The sequence below is a fragment of the Thunnus albacares genome, chromosome 9, assembly GCF_914725855.1.
Source record: "Thunnus albacares chromosome 9, fThuAlb1.1, whole genome shotgun sequence".
Taxonomy (NCBI): Eukaryota; Metazoa; Chordata; class Actinopteri; order Scombriformes; family Scombridae; genus Thunnus; species Thunnus albacares.
Genome location: NC_058114.1, coordinates 5,015,295 through 5,036,750, shown reverse-complemented (window position 1 = coordinate 5,036,750; position 21,456 = coordinate 5,015,295). Strand labels below are relative to the sequence as shown.

The 21,456-nt window shown below is 41.3% G+C and overlaps 1 protein-coding gene and 1 long non-coding RNA gene across 2 annotated transcripts; one reads left to right on the top strand and one right to left on the bottom strand.

The window, feature by feature from the left end:
• Positions 1-4,562: 4,562 nt before the first annotated feature.
• Positions 4,563-6,783, bottom strand: LOC122989674 (forkhead box C1-A-like). The gene has a single exon (XM_044362700.1). The coding sequence runs from the start codon at positions 6,435-6,437 to the stop codon at positions 5,025-5,027; it is 1,413 nt and encodes a 470-aa protein (XP_044218635.1). The 5' UTR covers positions 6,438-6,783; the 3' UTR covers positions 4,563-5,024.
• Positions 6,784-8,976: 2,193 nt separating this feature from the next.
• On the top strand, positions 8,977-21,456 carry LOC122989675. The gene is made up of 3 exons (XR_006405135.1): positions 8,977-9,104; positions 10,877-10,933; positions 21,167-21,456. It is a non-coding gene; the product is annotated as an uncharacterized LOC122989675 (long non-coding RNA).

Genomic DNA, 21,456 nt, shown 5'->3' with positions numbered 1-21,456 from the left:
CTTTTATAAGCGTTACATGATTAAATATATACAGATATATTAAGATTAAAGCAATATTTTTAATTTAATCTCATGTTAGCTGGTCGATTAGAAGCAAATATAACTTCCTCATATGTATTGTTGGTTAGTTTAATCTAAAGCAATACATCATATTTACAGTATGAGCTCATCAGATAGGTTATTCTACAGCCTCTATAACGTTTTCATATGTAAAGTAACTTAACTGCAGTTAAATTTCCGCCTGAAATGTGTTGGAATTGAAGTATAAAGCAGTTTAAAATATAAACAATCAATTAAAGTCCCAGTAGCTCAAACGTGTACTTGAATAAACGCACCAGTTACTTGAATCCACGTATTATTTCTTTGTTTTCAGCTCTGACATTCAACTTGTCCGCAGCCCTGAAGGTCTCAGTGAGCGGTCTGAGGAGGGGTGGAGATCGCCTGTGTCTTGTGTGTTTTGTTTTGTTTTTTTTTTGTTGTTTTTTTTTTGAGGACAACACCTTCAGGACATTTAAAAAGTCTCTCTGTGATCGTCCTGGACAGCGCTGCGTCTGTGCGCGACTCCAGATTGGAACCAGATGTGTGGCTCTCTGAGGTTGTTTTGGGGCCCCTGAAGCCGCGCTGAGAGCAGAAAACACACACACACACACACACACACACACACACACACACACACACACACACACACACACACACACACACTGAGCCGAGGGGCCTGAAGCCTCACACAGGTGCACCCGCCGTACAACCCTCATCAACAATTAGCTAGACCAGTCTTGTGATCTGGTTTTACTGGCTGGCACACACACACACACACACACACACACACACAGAAAGAAAAAAAAAAGGGGGGGACGCGGATCAAGATTTGGACCACAAATATAGAGAAATTCAAACGTTTCATGCAGCTAAATAAACACTTTTTAAGGAGATTAAACGGCTCTGACGGTCAATTTAAACCCATGAGGTGGTCCCAGATTCCACAAAGTCCCTATAAAATAAGAATATTAGTGTTTTTTTTCCTGTCAAAACTAATGAAGAGTGAGTATTTTAGTGGAAAATCTGACATTAAAGCTGCAGCAGGAGGAGACGAGAGATGAGAACAAAGCTTTTCTTCACTGATGTTGCTTCAGCTGAGTCTGTTCTGCACAACTGTTTACTGTCAAATATCATTTTATCATCATTAAAAGACATGAAAGCTAAACTAGTGTTGCAACAATAACACGTATTTACTGAGAACAAGACTTCCTCGTCAAACAAAAGGCCTCAATCACTAAATATACTAATTAAAAATAAAGGAAATTAATTTATTATTATCACAGAGCGCTGGAGGCGGGAAATGTTTGTCTTAAAATTGGGACACTAAGGAAGTTATTTAACCTTTTTAAGACGTTTTTGACATCGTCCCTCACACGAATAGACATAAAAATGTCAAAAAATAAAAATGTCCTTACTAAAAAAAAAGAAGAAGAAGAAGAAGTCACAAATAGAACATTATATTAGTCTGTAGATTTTTACACCAGATTAAAATTTGGAATATTTCAGGTTTGATCTGTTGAAAAATCCAACTTAAAAAAAATAATCCAGGTCTAAAAACTATTTAATTGACATTAAATTGGCGCTAAATTGCGGGTTTCTCCTCCTCTCAAGGCGGCTTTAATTGCTTTGATATTTAAACTGGATCAAATGTTTTTTTCGCTCGCTTTGTGCTTCATTGGTTGGAAACTCAGAGAGTTAAAAAAAAAAAAAAAGAAAAAATCCTTGTTGGTGTGAGAATCCTTGCAGGATTAAAGACGCAGAGAGACTCGATCTCAATCATCGCTTCGTGCTTGAAGAGATTTAGTTGTGCTGCTGGTCTCCTGAGACACGACAGGCCCGAGCTCAACGCAACACACACACACACACACACACACACCTCTCACTGAACAATGTGTGTGTTTGTGAGTGTGACAGCCTTACAGTTATGTCTGTATTTGGTTGTTTTTTCTCATATTTTCTGCACATAAAGTTAATCGCCTTCAAACTGTAATCTAATATTCTGTTTATGATGTTTGTTACATATAAAACGCAGTTGAACTAATCTATTACGCTTTATATGATGTTAGAAGGGAGGTTGTATTTAATTTATTTGATATTTATTCCTAATTTGAGTCCAGAACGTGCGAGGATTATGTCCAAACCAAAAGTTAAAGGTGCAACGTTTAAAAAATAAGCTATTATTACGGTTGTTTTTATGCAAAATCCGCTAAATTTACTCGTACTTTCAGGGTTTTCCTCTCTATAAAAGAAGCGTCTTAAAATACAAATATGTTGCTCTTCTCTGGAATAAATCTCTGCAGCTCCCAGATGTTTGCAGGCGCTTTTCAACCTGATATGTTTCCCTCTAGATGCTCTGTTATATCTGCCAGACATTAAACGCATGTGCTGTCGGCTATCAGGTTGCTTTAACTGCTCTAAAAGTGCAGCTGTAGAGGCTACAACGTTCATGTGACATGGTTCTGTAGAAAGACTCATCACAGTGTGAATTCACCAGACTGAACAACTGCAGACACCTGGTGCAGTAAAAAAAAAAAAGACACGAAGGACGCGCTAGTGTGATCCACGCAGGCGGTATGTGTTTAAAACATTGATGTTAATTATTGGTGATTGACTTATTATGATGAACGTGGTACAATAACCCCCCCCCCCCCCCCCCCCCCCCGCCCCCTAATAATTCCTTGATTAGGCCTTTTGGGTGCGCTTCTAGAGCGGATTGGCGGCGTTTCCAGTCTGAAGAAGAGCTCTGTTGCGCTGCGCTCTCCTCCTCTGGGGAGTCTTTTCACTTTTATACTTCAGCTCTATAAACTGCCACGACAATACACGAGTCCTCCGGCCTGCAGTCTGAGCACACACACACACACACACACACACACACACACACAAACACACACACACACAGCTCAGTGTCTGTAGCTCAGATAAGGTAGTGACAGGCTTTTTACTGCAGACTTCTCGCCGTCTTTTTTTTTTTTTTTCCTAAAGTGCGTTGTTGACATCCTCTCCATTGACCTCCATCACCTCTTCCTGTCTTGTCCTTATGATGAAAAATGATTCGCAGGCCGGCCTGAATTTCTTTTCCTGACTCTCTTTTGAGTGCTGCATCAATCACAAAGACGTGTGTTTAGAAGAAACAATCTAATATTTATCATTATTAGTGAGCTTGTCTTTTTTTTTAAACGCTTTGAACGGCAGTTTGCAGTTGGACCTCACATGTTCAACCCCCCCCTCCTCTTCCCCCCCTCCCTCCCTGTGGAAGGTGCAGCATTGTTTACGTTAAAGCTTTAATGGACTTGACTCATCTGACTGGTGGCCCTGGGGAGCCTTTGTGTTTATTCGCTCTCATTTTTTTTTAAATTTTTTTTATTCACTGACTCATTAAAATCTTATCCAGGCAGGCCTTTAAAATGACAGTCACGTTTAAGACACCTATTGAGCTCACACACACCTGCACACACACACACACACACACACACACACTACTCCGGTTCCAGAGGTGTTGTACTGTCTGCCAGAGAGTGAAAATGTCTCAACAGCTCGCTCAGCGCCTGCAGGCTGCTGGATCAGAGCTGATGTTAGGAGGCCAAGGTGCTCCACGTCATCAAGGAAGTACTGGAATAAATAAACAACTGACAGCAGCAATATTTCAATCAGTCAGAACGGGTCAGCGCTGCTACTAATTCTTCAGCTTTGTGGGGACACAGATCGTAAAAAAAAAAACAAAAAAAAAAAAAGCTGCAGTTTTATCCTTCCAGAGCACAGACCGTCCTCCTCATGCACAACAAGACTTTTTAGATTCTGGTCGTGCAGCAAGAAATGTTACTCTTAAAAAGACATCCACAGAACAACAAAATGCAGCTGCAGCTCTGTGCATCCAAACCCTCCCATCATTCACTAACAGCGGTCTCTGGAAGCAGACGGAAGCCTGTGCAGTTCGTAATGACTGATTTGTTTTGCTGACAAGGCCTTTAGTGAGTTCAAACCGCACTGCTGAACTGCTGCCACACGTGTATTTATTTACCGCCTGCGTTTACGCTCCCAAAGACTGCAAAATATACAACGTGCAGGTTAGCCTAAAGATTGTATATCGATGTTTAAAAGCGAAACATTTATCTATTTCAACCTTCTTTCAAAGGCTGATTTTTTTTTTTAAGCTAACCCCCCCGGTTGTGCGTTTAAATCTGGCCTCTGCGGCGCAAAACAGGGCGCAGACTCCCTGACAACTTTTAGTAAAATATTCGTTTTTTTGTTGCTGTCTTGTTTTGCATTTTTTCTTTTAAGCTAATTAAATTCATATAGATTCACTGAAAGGTTTGCATGCACACGTAACGCCTTTAAAATTACACACTCGCTACGTTTTTTTTCTAAAAAGCTATTTTTTTTATATTTTAGAGCGTTTACTGAGGTATAAATTAATATAAAATATTTTACACTTTGACCTCTTTCCACTTACTTTGCATTAACTACCTCTTAATTTGAAAATACTGTCTTCCGTCAGAATTACCAGTGCTAATAAATCACTCCAATTAAAATCAAATAGACGGCACTTTATTAAACAAACACAATGTAATGCCTTCAAAAATAGTTTTAACAAATAAGACAAAATGAATGAAATAAGTCAGTATAGGCTACAAAGTTCCCCCTCTATTTCTATACAAGAACTGGGACAATTAAAGGCAGCATAAGAAAATTGGAAAAAGTGTTTGGTCCTCAATATCCAACCACTCCCTTTTCCTAAAAAATAAATTACTATATTAGGCTATAATTTACAGTCTATAGTCATAAAAGCTGATATTTGAGCCATCTTTATAAACAATTCTCAAAGTGAGAGGGAAAAAACTTACGTGTTTTTTGGTGTTACACACGCCTCGACAAAAAAAAAAAATTCTCTGAATCTCTTATGTCCATTCGGGGTGTGAATAAAAGAATAAAAAAAATATAGGAAAGTATATATTAGAGTTATTAATTTAAAGGACACATTTTGGCTCTCAGAACTTGCTGCAGTCATAAACAAAAGCTCCTGAGGTGCGGTAGATGGACTGACCGGACGGGAAGGCCATCTGACAGCTATTATTCCCGTTCACCGGGGAGCCGTTCAGCCCGATCCGCTGGGACTCAAACATCTCCCGCACAGAGTGGAAGTTCTGCTGCTGCGCCGGGTAACCCGGGCTCAGGTGGCTCAGGTCCCCGTACCAGGACGCGAGCCGGCCCTGGTGCGGATGGTGGCAGTCCTGGCCCGCCTGGCTCAGGTTTCCGTGCCCGAGCGGGGACGCGGTGGTCGTGGTGATGCAATAGTCGGGCAGAGCCTCCTCCACCGTGGTGGACGGCGCCAGGTGGCCGCCGGATGATCTGTCCCCCGCGTACAGGCTCATGGCTTGCATGTTGCAGTGATACGTCGCGTTGGAGTTCGTGGAGATGACGTTCTGGTTGCAGGTCGTCGAGCTGTACGCGGATGTCTGGTTGGGGGAATAGTTGAGCGACAGTGAGGGGGTGATACCTGTCCGAGAGGAGGCGATGAGAGGCGGGGAGAGCTCGGCCTGCGGCGACCCCCGCAGGGAGGTCATGATGTTATCCACGCTGAAGCCCTGCGCCGGGGCCTGGCCGTGGTGGTGGTGCTCGGGTCCGTCCATGCTGAGTGACCGGGTGGAGGGCACGCTGTGCGGGCTGCCGGTGGACATGCTGCTGCTGCTGCTGTCTGGGCTCTCGATTTTGGGCACGGTGCTCAGGGTCGGAGACTCGGCCTGCGGCGGCGTGGAAGTCCCGTTCTCCGTCTTTATATCCTGGATCCGCACCGGCTGAGCGCCCTGCACCGGCGGGTCCTGCTCCCGGCCCGGGGTGCGAGCAGAGGGGTCTTTGCCTGTCCTGTCCTCCTTGTCCTTCTGCACGTCCTTCTTTTTGAACCTCCTCCGGCGCCGTAAGAAGCTGCCGTTCTCAAACATGTTGTAGGAGTCCGGGTCCAGGGTCCAGTAGCTGCCCTTGCCGGGCTTCTTATCGTCCCGGGGCACTTTGACAAAGCACTCGTTGAGCGACAGATTGTGCCGTATGCTGTTCTGCCAGCCCTGCTTGTTGTCCCGGTAGAAGGGGAACCTCTCCATGATAAACTGATAAATCCCGTTCAGGGTGATCTTTTTCTCCGGTGAATTCTGGATCGCCATGGTGATGAGAGCGATGTAGCTGTAAGGAGGTTTGACCATGTCCTTAGGCTGGTGCTGAGGGGTGTACGGACCGTACGCCCGGGCCATGCTGGCCGGGTACTGGTCGTGGGCCGCATGGGAGTACATGCTCATGGGCGCAGGCATCCCGGTGTATCCACCGCCGGTCCGGTAGTAGCTCTGGTCACCGCTGATGTACGGTACAACTCCCAAAGAGTTGGGACTGGAGACGGAGTAGCGCGCCTGCATCCTGCGCAATGCGTAAAACCTCCCCAAACTTCTTCCCCCCAGAAACTCTCACTCAACTTCGGCGTGTGCTCCGATTCTCTTACACTTTCTTCTTCTTCTTCTTCTTTCTCGAGTCTTTTTCGAGTCGACTTTAAGCCACAGCTCGCCACGGTGAACCGGAGAGAGCGCGCACTGCCGCAGTGAACATTTGGGAAACTGAGAGGGCTAAAAGTAACGCTGGAGGAGCATGAGTCTACACAGCAAGGAACTTTTTTTTACCCTTCACATTTTTTCCTCCCTTTTGGCTGCTCTGTCTGCTCCTCCCCATCGTATGCACCATCATCCAATTGGAGGGCGAAATGAACCTGTGGAAAAGCTGCATGACGATAAAAGTTTACCCCCCCCCCCCCTCCTCCTCCTCCTCCTCCTCCTCTCCCTCTCCTTCCCTCCCTCCTCAGTTCAGACATGGATTTATTAAAATGCAGTTAAGGGTGTGCCCATAAGGCTGAAAAATTACTCAATTACCCCAATTGCGAGAGGCGTATTAATTTTCTATTAATTTATCATATGGTGACTGTAAAATAACTTTTCTTTTTGCATTTTTGAATTCGAAAAAGTGAGTTTATTAGAGAGTTTAAGGCCTTAAAGTCTCTGACCAAACTGTTGTACCCTCCGCTTCATCTCTGAAGTATCAAAGCTGTGCGTAAATGTGAAAAAGTCAAAAAATAAAGCAGTCAAAATTCACCCAAAAAGGCCTTTTCTGTAACCTTCTCTGTCATATCCGTGTTATATTAGGCCCATTCCAACATTATCAGTTCTCGTTTGTGTTGTTAAATATTTTGGGATAAGTAAACCTCCAATTAGATCCAGTGTATTACCGATTAGGAATGCAAAATGAGCTCTTTTCAGTCTGAAGTCTGTGAGAACTCTCATCAGCTGCGGTTGAGCCTCTGAATAAACAGACGGACATAAAAGAGTGTTGATGATGCCCCCCCCCTCCTCCTCACCTCCACCACCCCCCACCCCCCCACCCCCCCTCCTCCTCCCCCCCCACACCACCTCCCTTCTGCTCCCCGACAGCGCCGGTGGGCGGTGTGTGGAAACTAATTAAAGGTTAAATGAAGATCATTTGGTCGAGCTGGGTGAGAAAAAGGTTCCCTGGGTGCGAGCGGCTGCTGAGACCGAGGTGGGATCTTTTTTTTTTTTTTTAAAGATGAAGACCTGGAATACACCTCCAAATGTCATTCACACTGAACGGCTGTTAACAGAGCCATCACAACCCCCTCCCGCCCCCCCTCCTCTCTGACCTCCAGAGACTTCTGCTCCGTTATGTTGATTGCAAAATGTAAAACAATACAAGTTATACTTTTCTTTAAAAAAAAAAAAAAACCTGATAAAATGATGGTTTATTTACAAGAAGGGAGGAGTCAATCCATCTTTTATGAATTAATATTCTGTCGTTTATTCAAAGCCTCTTATGTTTATAATCAAATTACAATAAAATAAGATAAAATAACTAACAATTATTGTCTGTAATTAATCTTTTTCTTGTTCATTTTATTGTCGTGATCAGCGTCATGAAGGCGTTTACCGCCATACCATAGTTCATATTTTTAAGATTAAAACAGTATCTCTATTAAAAAACAATTCTAGCAATATGTTATCTTATTCAGTTATTTTCAATAAATAACATTAATAGAAACAGTTCACAGCCTGTTTTAAATGAATGTGTATTTCAAAAGGCCTGTATCGTATTTTATCCACAAAACATTAAATTATGTCTAAATGATTTTGCTTCAGGGGAAGTTTTTTAATTGCTGATATTCTCAGAGAAAGAAAATGAGCATGAATATATAATATTTTTAATAGTATGAAGCATCCTGACATTTAGTGCTTTTATTTGAAACATTGAAGCAACCTGAAGCTGAGCTGTGGTGTTAAAGGGGACAAAACAATTCACTTTTAACATACAGGCTCATTTCTATAATGTCTTATAAACGAAGACATGTAGTTTAATAAAGGTTTAATGTACAATCTCTAGAAAGTAAATGTTACAAATCAGACACATTTACATAAATAGGCTACTTCACGTCCATCTGTCATTTAAGTTTATGAGTTCAGCAAAATGTAAACAAGTTTAGCACATTTGGCTGAATAAACATTCAATTACGCTAATTTATCCAAAACGAAAATATTTTATAATTCTTTTGATTGACAGAACTGAAGCAAAACGCGAAGATTTAGTGAAGCTGTTGGAGATCAAGTGAGCGCAAAGTTTTCCTTTTAACTTCACATCCTACTCAGAAAAATCCCTCAGTTCACTGGTGTGGTGATGAGCTACATCTTAAAAAACCCCGCTGGAATAAATACAACAAAACATACATATGGGCCTCATTCAATAAAAAGAAGCACAACTCATCTACTTTATGTGGCCTTAGAGGCAAATACACGTTTTATATTTCCGAGAAAAGCAGAATTTAGGAAGTTACTTCAGAAGATAAAAGAGAATTAAAACCAGTCAACTCTGATATGAAAGTGATGATCTGTGGAAGGAGTTAATTTCTCACTTGTGTGTTTTCATTTGGCTCTTTGTTCTGTGATTTGCATGTGTCGTCAGGACTCTGCAGCTCAGAGGAGGAGACAGAAAATGCAGAACAAGTCGGACTCTGCAGCCGTGAGGTCCAGACGGTGAGTTGAGCTCTTCTGGACCGACCGTGACTGACCGGTGACCCCTGCTGACCACAGCACACACCGGCTGTCCTGAACAGCGTCTGCCGGTGTGTGGTGAGCAAACTGTCCTGCAGAGAATTGAACCAGCAACCCATAAGTGTATAAAAGAGCTTCTTCCGGCCGTGGATTAAAATATTCTTATAATAATTTTCATGCAGTGATTTAAGCAGTTGCGATATTTGCTGCAGGAGGTCTGAGAATCACTATTAACAGTCTGTTCATATGTGCAGCACACAAGTCTTCATCTGGTGAGACTTTAGAGTTCATAGATAAACAAACCAAATCCTTTGATTATGTGTTGAAACATTTAAAAAAAACATCGACTATAGATGATATTCCGGGAATATGGCTGTAATTTTAGTTTGAAATTAATTGTGAAGATAATTCAATTAGATTTTCTTTTTCTTTTTTCTTTTTTTTAACCGGACACGTTTTAAAACGGTTTCTTCTCCTAATGTATAACACACTCCTGCCCCCCAGTGGTCACTGTGCAGAAGTGCATCATAGGCGCACAACGCTTTTTAGTGTCACATCTGAGTTTAGATTTAAGAGCCTCACACAAGCAAAGCGACGATTTTATGTATTTACACTGCTGACATGACATAATAAAATTATGTGATTTATCTCCACAGTGCCGATGATCTTATACTTGTTCTTCTATATCATATTTAATTCCATGCAACAGTTAAAAATAAATAATTTGATTTACCCAGAAAAGACTGAGACAAGAATTAAATGTCTGATATTAAGATTTATTTAAAAAAGCAGAAACAAAAAAATAGAATTATTGAACCATATGAACAAATGATTGATTGCTTAATTCTTGCAAATATCAACAAAACACTGAATAAAGCATAAAAACATTAAAATATCCACAGTTCTATTAGTGAATAATATCTAGTTGTCATTGTTTAGCCTTTACCCTAAAGGTAACTCCTTAATTAAAACTTATTCTACTTCATGGCACCAACATACAGAAAAGAATCACAGACATTGATAGATATGGAAACACACTGATGTGTGTATTATTACTGTAATTGCTGAACATTGTTAATTAATCATCTATTTCTAAGTGGTTAATAAAAGGGCTAAATGTTGCATCTTATTTTAAAAACTGAAATGCTGCATGTCCTGCAGTCATGAAGCTGTGACACTTTTAATGACTTCCTGCTGGAATATTTATTAGTTTAGGATGTGTCATCTGTCCAACCTTCATAAAGTATATGACCAAACATCACCACAGTTTCATATAGTTTTTTATACATGGAAACTGCTTCTATTATCTAATCAGAGGACCACAAATACCTTGAGCACATCTACAGTATATACTTTAGATACATGGAAACCCAAGTGAAGAAAACATCATCAAGATAATAAGAATATAAAATGACACAAGGGCAAAAATGCCAATTAATCATAATTCTTACAATATTATCATCCATAAAATATTATAGCAACATCCATTGTACCAACTATCCAAAGGTCAAAAATAGTAATAATTTAAAAAAAAGTAAATTAAGTGTAAAAGTAGTTTTATCATAAATCTTAGGGTTATTATGTTTATTACAGCAAAAATCATTTTACCCCAAACTATCAAAAGTTCAAAAATGGAAAAAGAAAATTAAATGTGTCAACATTTTAGTTTTACTGACTTAAAATACAGAAATCAAATATCTGTCCGTGTAGGTCAGCAGTATAAAACTCACTTTATCGTTTGTTTTCTTCTCTAGGTATCATCATCATTATCATCATCTGAGTGCCTGTGCTGCCAGAAGCCCCGCCAGCTTGTAAGTCACCGCCTCACACACAAACTGGCATGAAGTAGTAGCATAGTGCCATCTGCTGCTGCATCGATGCACATGAACCATTCACAGCACAAAGAGAGAATTAAATGAAGTAAAATTTGATTTTATAAGAAAGTTTAGTTTTCTTCACTATAGTGAAAAACCAAAATCAGATTCCAACAAATATTTAAATTCTGTGTTTTTATTGGTGGCTGCGTCTGTTTCTTACTTCAAGTCTTCAAGTCTCGCCCCTGTGGGATAAGGGTTTTGTTTAGCCACTTCACTGTGTCAGACAGTGTTTATATTAAGTGCCTAATTAAACACAGACAGAATTCCAAAATATTTCAGGACCTCAAAGTCATGCACCCAAAGAGCACATTGGAATTGGTTTTCAAATAAATAGCTGCCAATCATCCATGTGCAAAGCATTAATCTTTAGTTTGGTGCTCCGGCTGTGACTGGTTGAAGAGGGTATAAAGCTGTTCTCAAGGCCACGCAGTACTCCACAATATGGCAGTTTTCCCCTTTTTTACCCCAATACTGGACATTTAAGACCAGACAGTCAAAGGAAAAGCGCTTCTTTGGAATCCCAAATATGGACTGGAGAAAATGTTTCCTCGAGAAGATTGAGCTGTTTCTAATTTAGCTGCCCTGATGAAATATATCATTTTTTTTTCACATCAAGACACATGAACAATTTCATCTGCCCTTATTTGCACGCCATTTCAAATGAAATCAAGATCTCAAAACTGAGCTGAGGAAATGTTAAGATCTATTTGTCTCTGTCGATGTTCAATAAACTTCCTGTGAAATGGCATCTTACCCAACAAACAAAACAAAAACCCCTGGTAGTGTTGCTGTGTTGTGGGATTAAGTTCACTGCTCGGTCATTAAACAATTGAATAATCTGCACAGTTTTGTACTTTCATGACCTGAGTGTGATTGTCAAACTGAAATATTTTAAGTCTAAACAATGTAGCAGGCTTTTATACATTGGAATGATGTATTTTTTCCTATTTTGCAAAGTGAGTGGAAACAAAGAAGATGCAACACTGTAAAACTCATTATACTCAAGATATTAAATAATGGACAATGTCTCTAAAATATTAGTGGATTTTGCAATTGTAAACAAAAGTTTGATCACCTTGATAATGGTGCCACCTCTAGATTTTGTCAGAGTGAAATTTTTCATATAAAAAATACAAAAAAAAAAACCCAAAAACAAGTATTAATGTATGACTGTTGAAATCACAGAGGTATCTAATTTAACAGGCATGTATTAGTTTGCAGTTTATCTGCAGCAGTTGATTAAATTCGATCAGCACGAACTACTGAAGCTGAGCAGGAGTCCAACAGTGTGCTGCTGAGCTGAACACTGCCCTCTAGTGAAAAACCTGCACCCTCCTCTACCAGGTTGATCTTCTACTTCTATAAAGCAGATTTACGTTTTGGAAAAGCATCTTTTCATTAATTTCTGTCAGCGTCATCTATCCAGGGTAAGTTTGCTAAGTATAAATGCTTTATTTTAGAAAACTCTATTCACACCATGACAATCATACCTGGGTTAACAGCAGTGAGGGGTTGAATTCTTTGCTCTTGAACATTTCAGTGGTGGGGGATGAGTAAGAGTCTGTCTCACTCACTTCCCCCTGCCCAGATTTTTACTTCCTGTTTGAGGTTACCCACCAGTCCAACATTTAGTCCAGAGCTGCAACAATTAGTTGATTAATCGATTGGTTGATCGACAGGAAATTATTCTGCTAATATTTTGATAATTGAATAACTGATATTTATTTTCAGACATTTTATAGATAAAACAATTAATCCATTAATCAAGAAAAATATCGGTAGATAAGTCAATAATGAAAATAAGCATTAGTTGCAGCCCTACATTAGTCAACCACGGTCATCCCGCTCTAATCTTAAAGGGGAACTCCTCAGATTTTACACATCCAAGTCTGTTTCCAGGTGACGGGGAATACTACTGCACATGTGCAAGGGTAGGACTATTTTAGTGTGTGCTCAGGTCATGATAGTTAATTGTAACATTTTGGTCACCTAAAAAGTCTTGTTCAGCATTTGGTTGTACTAAAAGACCCTTTAAGGGGTACATTTTGTTTTAAGCCTGTTTTTCACCAGACAAAATTAGCATTAGCATTACCAATATCACAGTTAACCATAGACTGTAAATGCACCGTGCTAACCAAGCTAGCAGCTAACGTTAGCATTAGGTCAACTCCACCCACACGTCCAAGTATGGTCACTTCTGGCTCCAAAAATTCAAGATGGTGATGGTCAAAATGCCGAACTTTAGGCTTTAGAACAGGAGTCCACAAACCAATGGGTGACGTCATGGTGATGTCCATCATTTTTTTACAGTCTATGATGCAGACAAGATGACAGGCAACAATTCAATAAGAACACAGTAAACCATGTTTAAACTTATGTTTACACCACTTTTGCCCACACAACTTCACTCTTACACACCTTACAAAAGAAGCAACCTCAGTTCAAAATAGCTATAATGCAATTGGCACTACCTTATGCTTAACACCAATATAAACAGATGAAGTTGGTAAAACAACTTAAAAATGAACAGTAGAACAGGATACAGAGGTTGTTGTTTGTTTGTATCCTTATGTATGTCCATAATGGTCCATCCCAGTGCATTTGTTTTTATTTTATTTTTTTATTTATTTTAAAGTTACATAGTTACATATGTGTTAATGAAGCATGGGAAACAAACAACAGTTCATTCAACAGTCCTGTAACTCACTGCTGGGGGACGCACCCAATATCCCAACTTGGTCCTGGATCCTGTGAAAGGCTGGACATCAGGGAACAGTTCACTGGAAGATCCTGTTGTAGTATTGTCTCCCACCTGTGTTGTGGTAGTGAGAGTCCTCTGTGGCACAGAACAAACCCCAGGATTAGCCCCAGTGCACCTAAGGCCTGGTACCTGAGATTATAGTAAGCAGCGGGGGAACTGGGCTGTTTACTGGTGGACCCGGTCCTGAAGGTGATGACGGACTTCTACCAACTGAACAGGCAGAGCGATATGGCTTTAGGAGCTATAGGGTTTAGCCCTAGGGTCCCATTGGTCCAAAAGTTCATAGTCTACTCTGATTTCACTCATGCCTGAGTCAAACTGCCAGTACCTGTCTACTTTGCCGACAGTTTTTGTCTAGCAAGGGCAGGAGGGTCAACCCACTCTAAATCACCTGGGTCATAGGCAGTGTGTTTCATCCGGCGAACATAGTAGTGTTTTTGTTGAGCATCTGCTGCCTTAATGTTATGAACAACAGAGTGAAAAGCAACACGCAGCCTCTGTAATACCAAATTAGCGTATTCACTTGGAATACCTGGGTTGGCATTTGAAACTCCTGGGGAGTCTCCGATGAGGAGATCAGCAGGCAGACGGGCCGCTCTACCATGGACCAGGAAGAAAGGAGTGTGTTTGGTGGAGGAGTGAACAGCTGTGTTGTATATAAATTCATCCTGTTGCAGGTGATCATCCCATTCACCTCCTCTAGTGTACAGATGTTTTGCCAACTGGGCCTTGATGATCGTGTTTGCCTGTTCCACTATGCCATCTAACATAGCATGATAAGGGGATGTCCTTGTATTATGTTTTCCCAGACAGGAGAACACTTCTTTGACAAGATCTGAGTCAAACTGATGGCCTTGGTTAGTGTGCAAACTTTGAGGCACATCATGGGGGCTGATGTAATCTTCAAACAATCATTTAGCCACAGTGGTTGCTCATTTATCAGGAAGTGCACACAAGTTGAGGTACTTAGTAAAATAAAAGGCCTGGATGTGACCGTGTTTTGCATAGGGGCTTGTTGGTGTGGTGTCTGTGGTCACCGTGCTTCACAGGCTGTGAATTCAAGACACCAATGAGTTATGTCACGTGTTATGTGAGGCCAAAAGCATCTGACCTATAACCCTTGTAATGTCTTTTGTGCACTGAAATGTCTAGAGATTGAATGTCCATTTAAAGTTTAAAACACTTCTTTCTGCAAGCTTCTAAGGACTACAGTCTGTACAGCAAGGTCACCTGGTGGAGGTCTGACTTTGCAACACAAGAGACCATCAACAAGGGTGAGTTTAGGAAACTCTCCAGTACTGTCTCATTTCAGGTGAGGCTGCTTTAATGTTAGAGAATGGTGGCCTACAGTCAGTCAACACCCAGTTCTTGATTATTTGCAACTCAGGATCAGTTTTGAGGTTTAAGCTTGGAAGAAGCACTGTCTCGCTATATTCAGGAGTGAATTGTCCATAGTTACAGCTGCAGTATCTGGTGAAGCATACTACATATGTGATATTAAGTCCATAGCAGTTGAAGTGGTGGGTGCACTGGCGCTGGAACAGAGGGGTCAACGAGACCTTTTGTCCCCCACATTCACGTGTTATGGCAATAAAGTGGTAAATCTAAGCCAGGTATTATGGTCATAGCAATAATATCTAAGCCTATTCTAACACGTTGGATCTTTAAATCCAATCACCATCAACCATTGTGTAATTCAAATGAAATCAAAGTGATTTGACATCCAATTTTTAAAAAATGATTATTTGATTATGAAATGTGTGTGTATGATGTGTGTGTGCTGATATCCAATGCCACAGCTAAGTAGAGTTTCTCAAGTCTCTGTCGTTTGAAGATCTGCATCCAATCTACAATGACAGAGAAACAGCTTAACAACCTGCTTTTTCTGCATATCCACAAAGACCTGTCTGATGACTTGGACATGAATAAAGTGTTAAAGCTTTTGGAATTATAGGTGCATTCAGTACTTTGGAGAATAAGCGTAGGGGACTAACCCTCACTCTGCTGCAGTGCTGTCTGTTTGTATGTTAGTAGGCATATTAGATGTCAAGACTGTTTTAATAGGGCAGAAATTTTGATTCTCTTTCTAACCTTATTAAAAAGACATCGAATGGTTGGTTGGTTGTTTGGTTACAGTGTAACAGTTCTCAGAGTGAAAAACATAAGGAGGCAGGATGCTCCTTTTGAGTCAAACCTTTTAGTCACTTGTTGGTGGACCAACACGCCAAAAAAAAAGCTGCTACCATTTTAATGTGGAAGTACCCTGATAAGAGGAGGGAATGCATTTCTTACCATATTTAGTTCTACAAAAACGGTAGGCTAGGCTTAGATTGAAAGGAAGTTGACATGAAAAAGTTCACTAGCCTATTAGGTCATCCAAAGCTGGATGTCACCCCACTTCAAAATTCATTGCAGTGCTGCTGAGTGTATGCAGTCTCTGAGCAGAGTGCCAGCTCAGTGGCTGGAGTGCATATGAATGACTCTACTTGGTCTGTTTGAGGGTGAATGGAGACACATCTCACCTGATTGACTGTAACCATAGGGTTGGTGTCTTCAGCTGTCAAAGGACAACGGGACATAGAGTCAGCATTGCTGTGTTTTGTGTCTTGTCTATATTCAATTGTCCAGTCACAGGGATCAATTTTCAGAGCCCATCTGGTCCTGTGACCTGTAGGATCACAATCCAGAGCCATCTTCCTCAGGGAAAGGAGGGGTTTGTAGTCTATGATAATGCGAAAGGGGTGACCTGTGAATTTTAGCGGAAGTGACACATGGCCCGTATGATAGCCAATAGTTCCCGCACATATGTGGACCAATGGTTCTCTGTTTTTGCCAAAATGCAGCTGCCATATGCATGTTTTCAGTATTCATCTTTTACAGAACACATCCAATGGCTGTGCTGGATGCAGCGGTGATAAATCTGGGTAGGGGAGGATGGGTGTGTTACTCAGAGTGGGAATGCTTTCAAATACTCCCTGCTCAACCTCAGTCCAAAATAATGTCTTTCCTTTCTGAGTGAGAACATGCACGGGCTCTGACATTTTAGGAAACTGGTGAATTAAGCGCTGGTAGTAAAAGCATAGCCTGGGAAATGCTCTTGCTTCAGTGGGGTTTTTAGGCGCAGGCCAGTTTCTCATTTTCTCAATGTTTTTCGGATCAGGTTTTAGCCCCGCAGATTAGACAACATGTCCCAGGAATGCCACTCCCTGTTGTGCAAAGCAGCATTTTGAGGATTTCAGTTTCAGGTTGGCAGCTCTGAGGCAATCCAACACCTCTCTTAAATGCTGGAGATGGACAGAAAAGCTGGGGCTATAGACAATAATTTCACCAATGTGTACCAGACATGTTTTCCATAAGAGACCTTGTAACACCAGCTGCAATAGATGCTGAAAAATGGGGGGTGCATTTACCAAGCCGATAGGCATCACATGAAACTGGTTAAGTGTTTGCATTTTTGGGGAAGTGTGACATGCACGCTTCCTAACAGGGTGTGCATGGTTTGTGTAGATTTTGTGTTTGACAATGTCTGTATTACTAAAGTCTGTGCTGGTTTTACTGAACACATCATGGTTAGAAGAGAGCAAGTTGTATAGGTCCGACCTCTCTGCACTTGTCAGATCTCCGCACTTGACATCAAAAGGCAGTTTAGTAGACATTAGTTGGCAGACTGGATGGCGGTACTGGGCAGGTGGACATCTTAAATACAGAGACTGAATCCTGGATTATCTCAGTGTCAGATACTAGGGTGAACTGTCTTAATTGTATACCTGAATGAAACACCATAGGGCCATGTGTAGGGTTGATGATACATTCAACAGTATAGCCATTTACAGCAGTAGACAGTGTGCAGGCAACTGCAATACCATCCATCTCTAGTTGCCAGTGTTCAAGACAGCCACTGTAGCTGTCTGGTATGCCTGCATTGATTACAGGGGAAATCAAGGCAACTTTGCAAATAATTTCACAGCATGGACGGACAGTGGTGTTCTCCATTATTTGTGCTGTACACCTAGCAGGTGCCAGTTCACTTCTCCTAAGTATGAAAATAGGACATCATCATCCAGATAGCAGAGCCCTCTCCCCATATCCAGAATAACACTGTGAGGAGTGAGAAAATCAGAACCTAATATAAAGCCTTGACTGACATTTCTGATGATTTGCACTTCATGTTGCAGGGTCTGAGACCCTAGCTCCAGGAAGAAGTCTACCATACCCAGTGTATCCAAACTTTGGCCAGTCACAGCTTGTGACATGATGAACTTCTTTTTAATGGGTCTTTTTGCTAGGGAAGGAATTGACATTTTGTTATCAGTGCCCTCAACAATTCCATTTACATCGGTGGTGATGTCTTTACTTACAATTGCTTAAATATTCTCCATTTCAGTCAGGGGTACTGTCATATCTGTACTATCACTAGGGGTCAGTGGTGGACTGCTGTTGTCTGTTATTTCAATGAGTTAGACATCTGGGGCTTCCAGAGAAGTAGTTGATATGTGCCCTACATCATCAGCTAATGGCCATGTAACCACGCTTGGTGGGGTACTGCTGGTCCCAATCCTTTGGTTGCCATGTTTGGCCTTTGTCCCCATACTCTTGCAATGAAAAATGTTTGGCATAGGGACTCCGGCTTTGGCGGTGAGAGTCATAGGGCTGTCGCAAACACTGCAATATTGGAATATTGCACTATAGATAAGCCAACCTAGTGGATGGTGCTATGTCCATGTTTTCTCTTTTTTTCAAGAGGCTAGGCCTTTTTGTTTTACACTTCAATGTATGTATATGGAATGTTTGGCTGCTCCCCTGGTCTGGTCCGTTGGCTCTGGAGGATCCAACCCACCATGCACAGCATCTCTGAGCACTGATTTCTCACTCGGGGGACTCCATGGAGCATCGCGTGAGCCTCCCTCAGCTAGCATTCAGACTAACAAACTAACCTGGCACACAGCCCTTATAACAGAGCCGGGCTTGTGGGGAGCTGAACGGGGGTCGGTGCTGATGCTCGGTAGTTAAAACACGTCTGTATGAATACTTTGTCTTGGTTATATGTTTAAACTCTCCCATGTCACCACACAGCCGAGCAGGTTGCCATTTAACCTGTGAAATAAAGTAGTTTTCCACCAATTATACAATCTAAAGGTGCGTCCAGCCAGACTCCATTTATAAATCCCAGGTTTAAGGGGACTCGGCTGATATTTGGACATCGGACATTCCACCAGAAGACTATCCCACCACTGCCACCAGTGTGAGCAACATGGGTGTGTGAGAAGGAATAAATCAGTCCAATATGTTCTGAGTTTTCCTCATAATTTTAGTCAAGTCCAAATATCACTCAGTCAAGCCATTGCACTTATTTCCGATTACCAGTCAACTCCCCACTCTCTTTTTCTTTCTCTACTCATTCTCAACTCCACAAAACCATCTGCTGTCTGAACAGTGCTGCCAAGCAGTTGACACTAGAATATCAACCAAACGCTGCAATCACCAAACACATGCAGACAAGATGACAGGCAACAATTCAATATGAACACAGTAAACACATGTTTAAACTTAGGCTATGTTTACACAACTTCACTCTTACGCTAGTATAAAGCCTTTTGTGTCTCCAGAAGGAGCTGCGTGAAATTTGATAAATCACATCAAATGATGTCACTTGAGTCAACATCAATTGGGGCTGAAGACTACAAGTTTGAAAATGAAAGAAATCTGGGGGTGTGGAGTTAGAAAGCAGTGAGGATACCAGACCTCTGTAGCTGCTCCTCATCCCTGTTCGAGGCTAGCAGCTCCAGGCTACATTAGCTGCTACTAGCATAACACACCCAAATCTAAAACAAACTGTCAGCGGTTGAGTTGCATTGTGGGTAATGTAGGCACCAGATTTTGACAAGGAAGAAGAAAACATGAAATTAAAAAAAGACAATATCTCTGGTTCTGCTGCATTGATTATGATCCTTTTTTTTAACTGTCCACTGTGAGTCAGACAGTGTTAAGAGTGCAGTGCTCTTTTAATAAGCTTGTTTTTTTATCATTTATTGTAATAGAGTTGTCTCACCCTCCAAAAAAATTGAAACCCCCGCAAACACTAGGAATTGGCCAGATGTATGAGGATGTGCTGTAGCAGGCTATCAAACTCAGTGCCCATTCCCTGCTCTTCATCAACCTTGGTACTGGCATCTCATTAGATCCACTCACATGATACTGCAGACTAGAGCAGGGGTTCTCAACCTTTTGTAACTTAAGGCCCACTTCTGATTGTTAAAAAATTTCCAAGGTCCACCTTCCCAAATAAATGAAAAAAACATGACAGGACAATAGAACTGGTCTGTATATATGTATTATGCCACTGTCAGCTGTAATGACCAAAATAAATATTCTGTTTACCCACAGTGAGACACTTGGGCTTACTTTTGGGAAATAATGAGATCAAGTCGTGGTGGGATGGGTGAATGACTGACATGCAGAGTACCATTCCAACTTGCTTTCAGATTTGTTCCTTGCCACAATCACAATGGAAACCCCTGACTCACATAAATAGGTGGTGGTGAAAGGCAACAGAAATTTGATTGTCCGTTTTGACAAAGAGGGATATTGACTGGCAGCCAGTATCCACAATGAAGCAAGGTCATCTTGTGTGAGCTGAAGCTTCAGGCCGCTGTCTGCTGATAGTTCCATCAGTTCATTTTCCAACACAGTGGATAGAGTCAGTCATCTAAAGCAGGATCCACAGAGAAAGCTAGCTAGCTAACAGTGGCAAAACACGTTTGTCTCTACTTAATAATGTGTCGTGATTGGCGTGGTGATATTAAAATTTAACTGGTCATTGAAATTATGCATTTTATTTTGATGTTTTTTATTTATATAAATTCTTGAGCACATTTAGATACAAAAATAACTAGCTTTGTAAACTTTTTAAATCACCAGAAAAAATCATTTTAACCATTTGGCAGTAACACTGCCTCCATGCGGCCCACTTTGAGGCCCACTGTTTGAGAAAGGCTGGTCTAGAGGACACCATTTCAGAATTCCAGCTTCGGGAGCCTAATCAGGTGGCAAAGGTGTTCAACTTTAAAGCCTCTTAACTGGAAATGAAACACTTTATTATGGAATGGAGCAGTTGAAGGAGACACTCCAAAAGAGAGGCCTACTCAGGCTTCAGAGGAGAGTCGGGAACCACCCTGCACCTAAAACTTCCATATTATGCAGAAAAAGCAAGCTGCAAAAGATTCTTCTTCTTCCTTTGTTTGCATAGTGGGCTAAAACCAACATGAAGAGTGCATGCTGCCATCTACTGTATAAAGTGTGTAACATCATAACTTTCTATTTAATTTGTCTCCTGCAACCTGTTAAGACCTCACTTCCTTCCAGTTTCTTACTCTCAAACTACCTTTTTGTGCTTTCACAAATCACAGGAAGAAACTTTAAAGCCCTGTCCACGCTCTCATGGGAGGAGGAGGAGGAGAAGAGGAGGAGATTAAGGTCACATCAGTTCTTCAAGCAAAGCAACAGGAAATCCTGTGGTAACACTGAAACTCACACACAACCACAGTGTCTAACCTAACAACCTAACAACCTGACCATTTTATCAGAAATGCTTGCAAATGATCAGGGTATGCCTGACTGACATCCACCTGTGATGATTCAAACCTGCAGTCAGTCACACTACAAACTCATGTTTTAACCATACAAGCAGCAAGAGTCT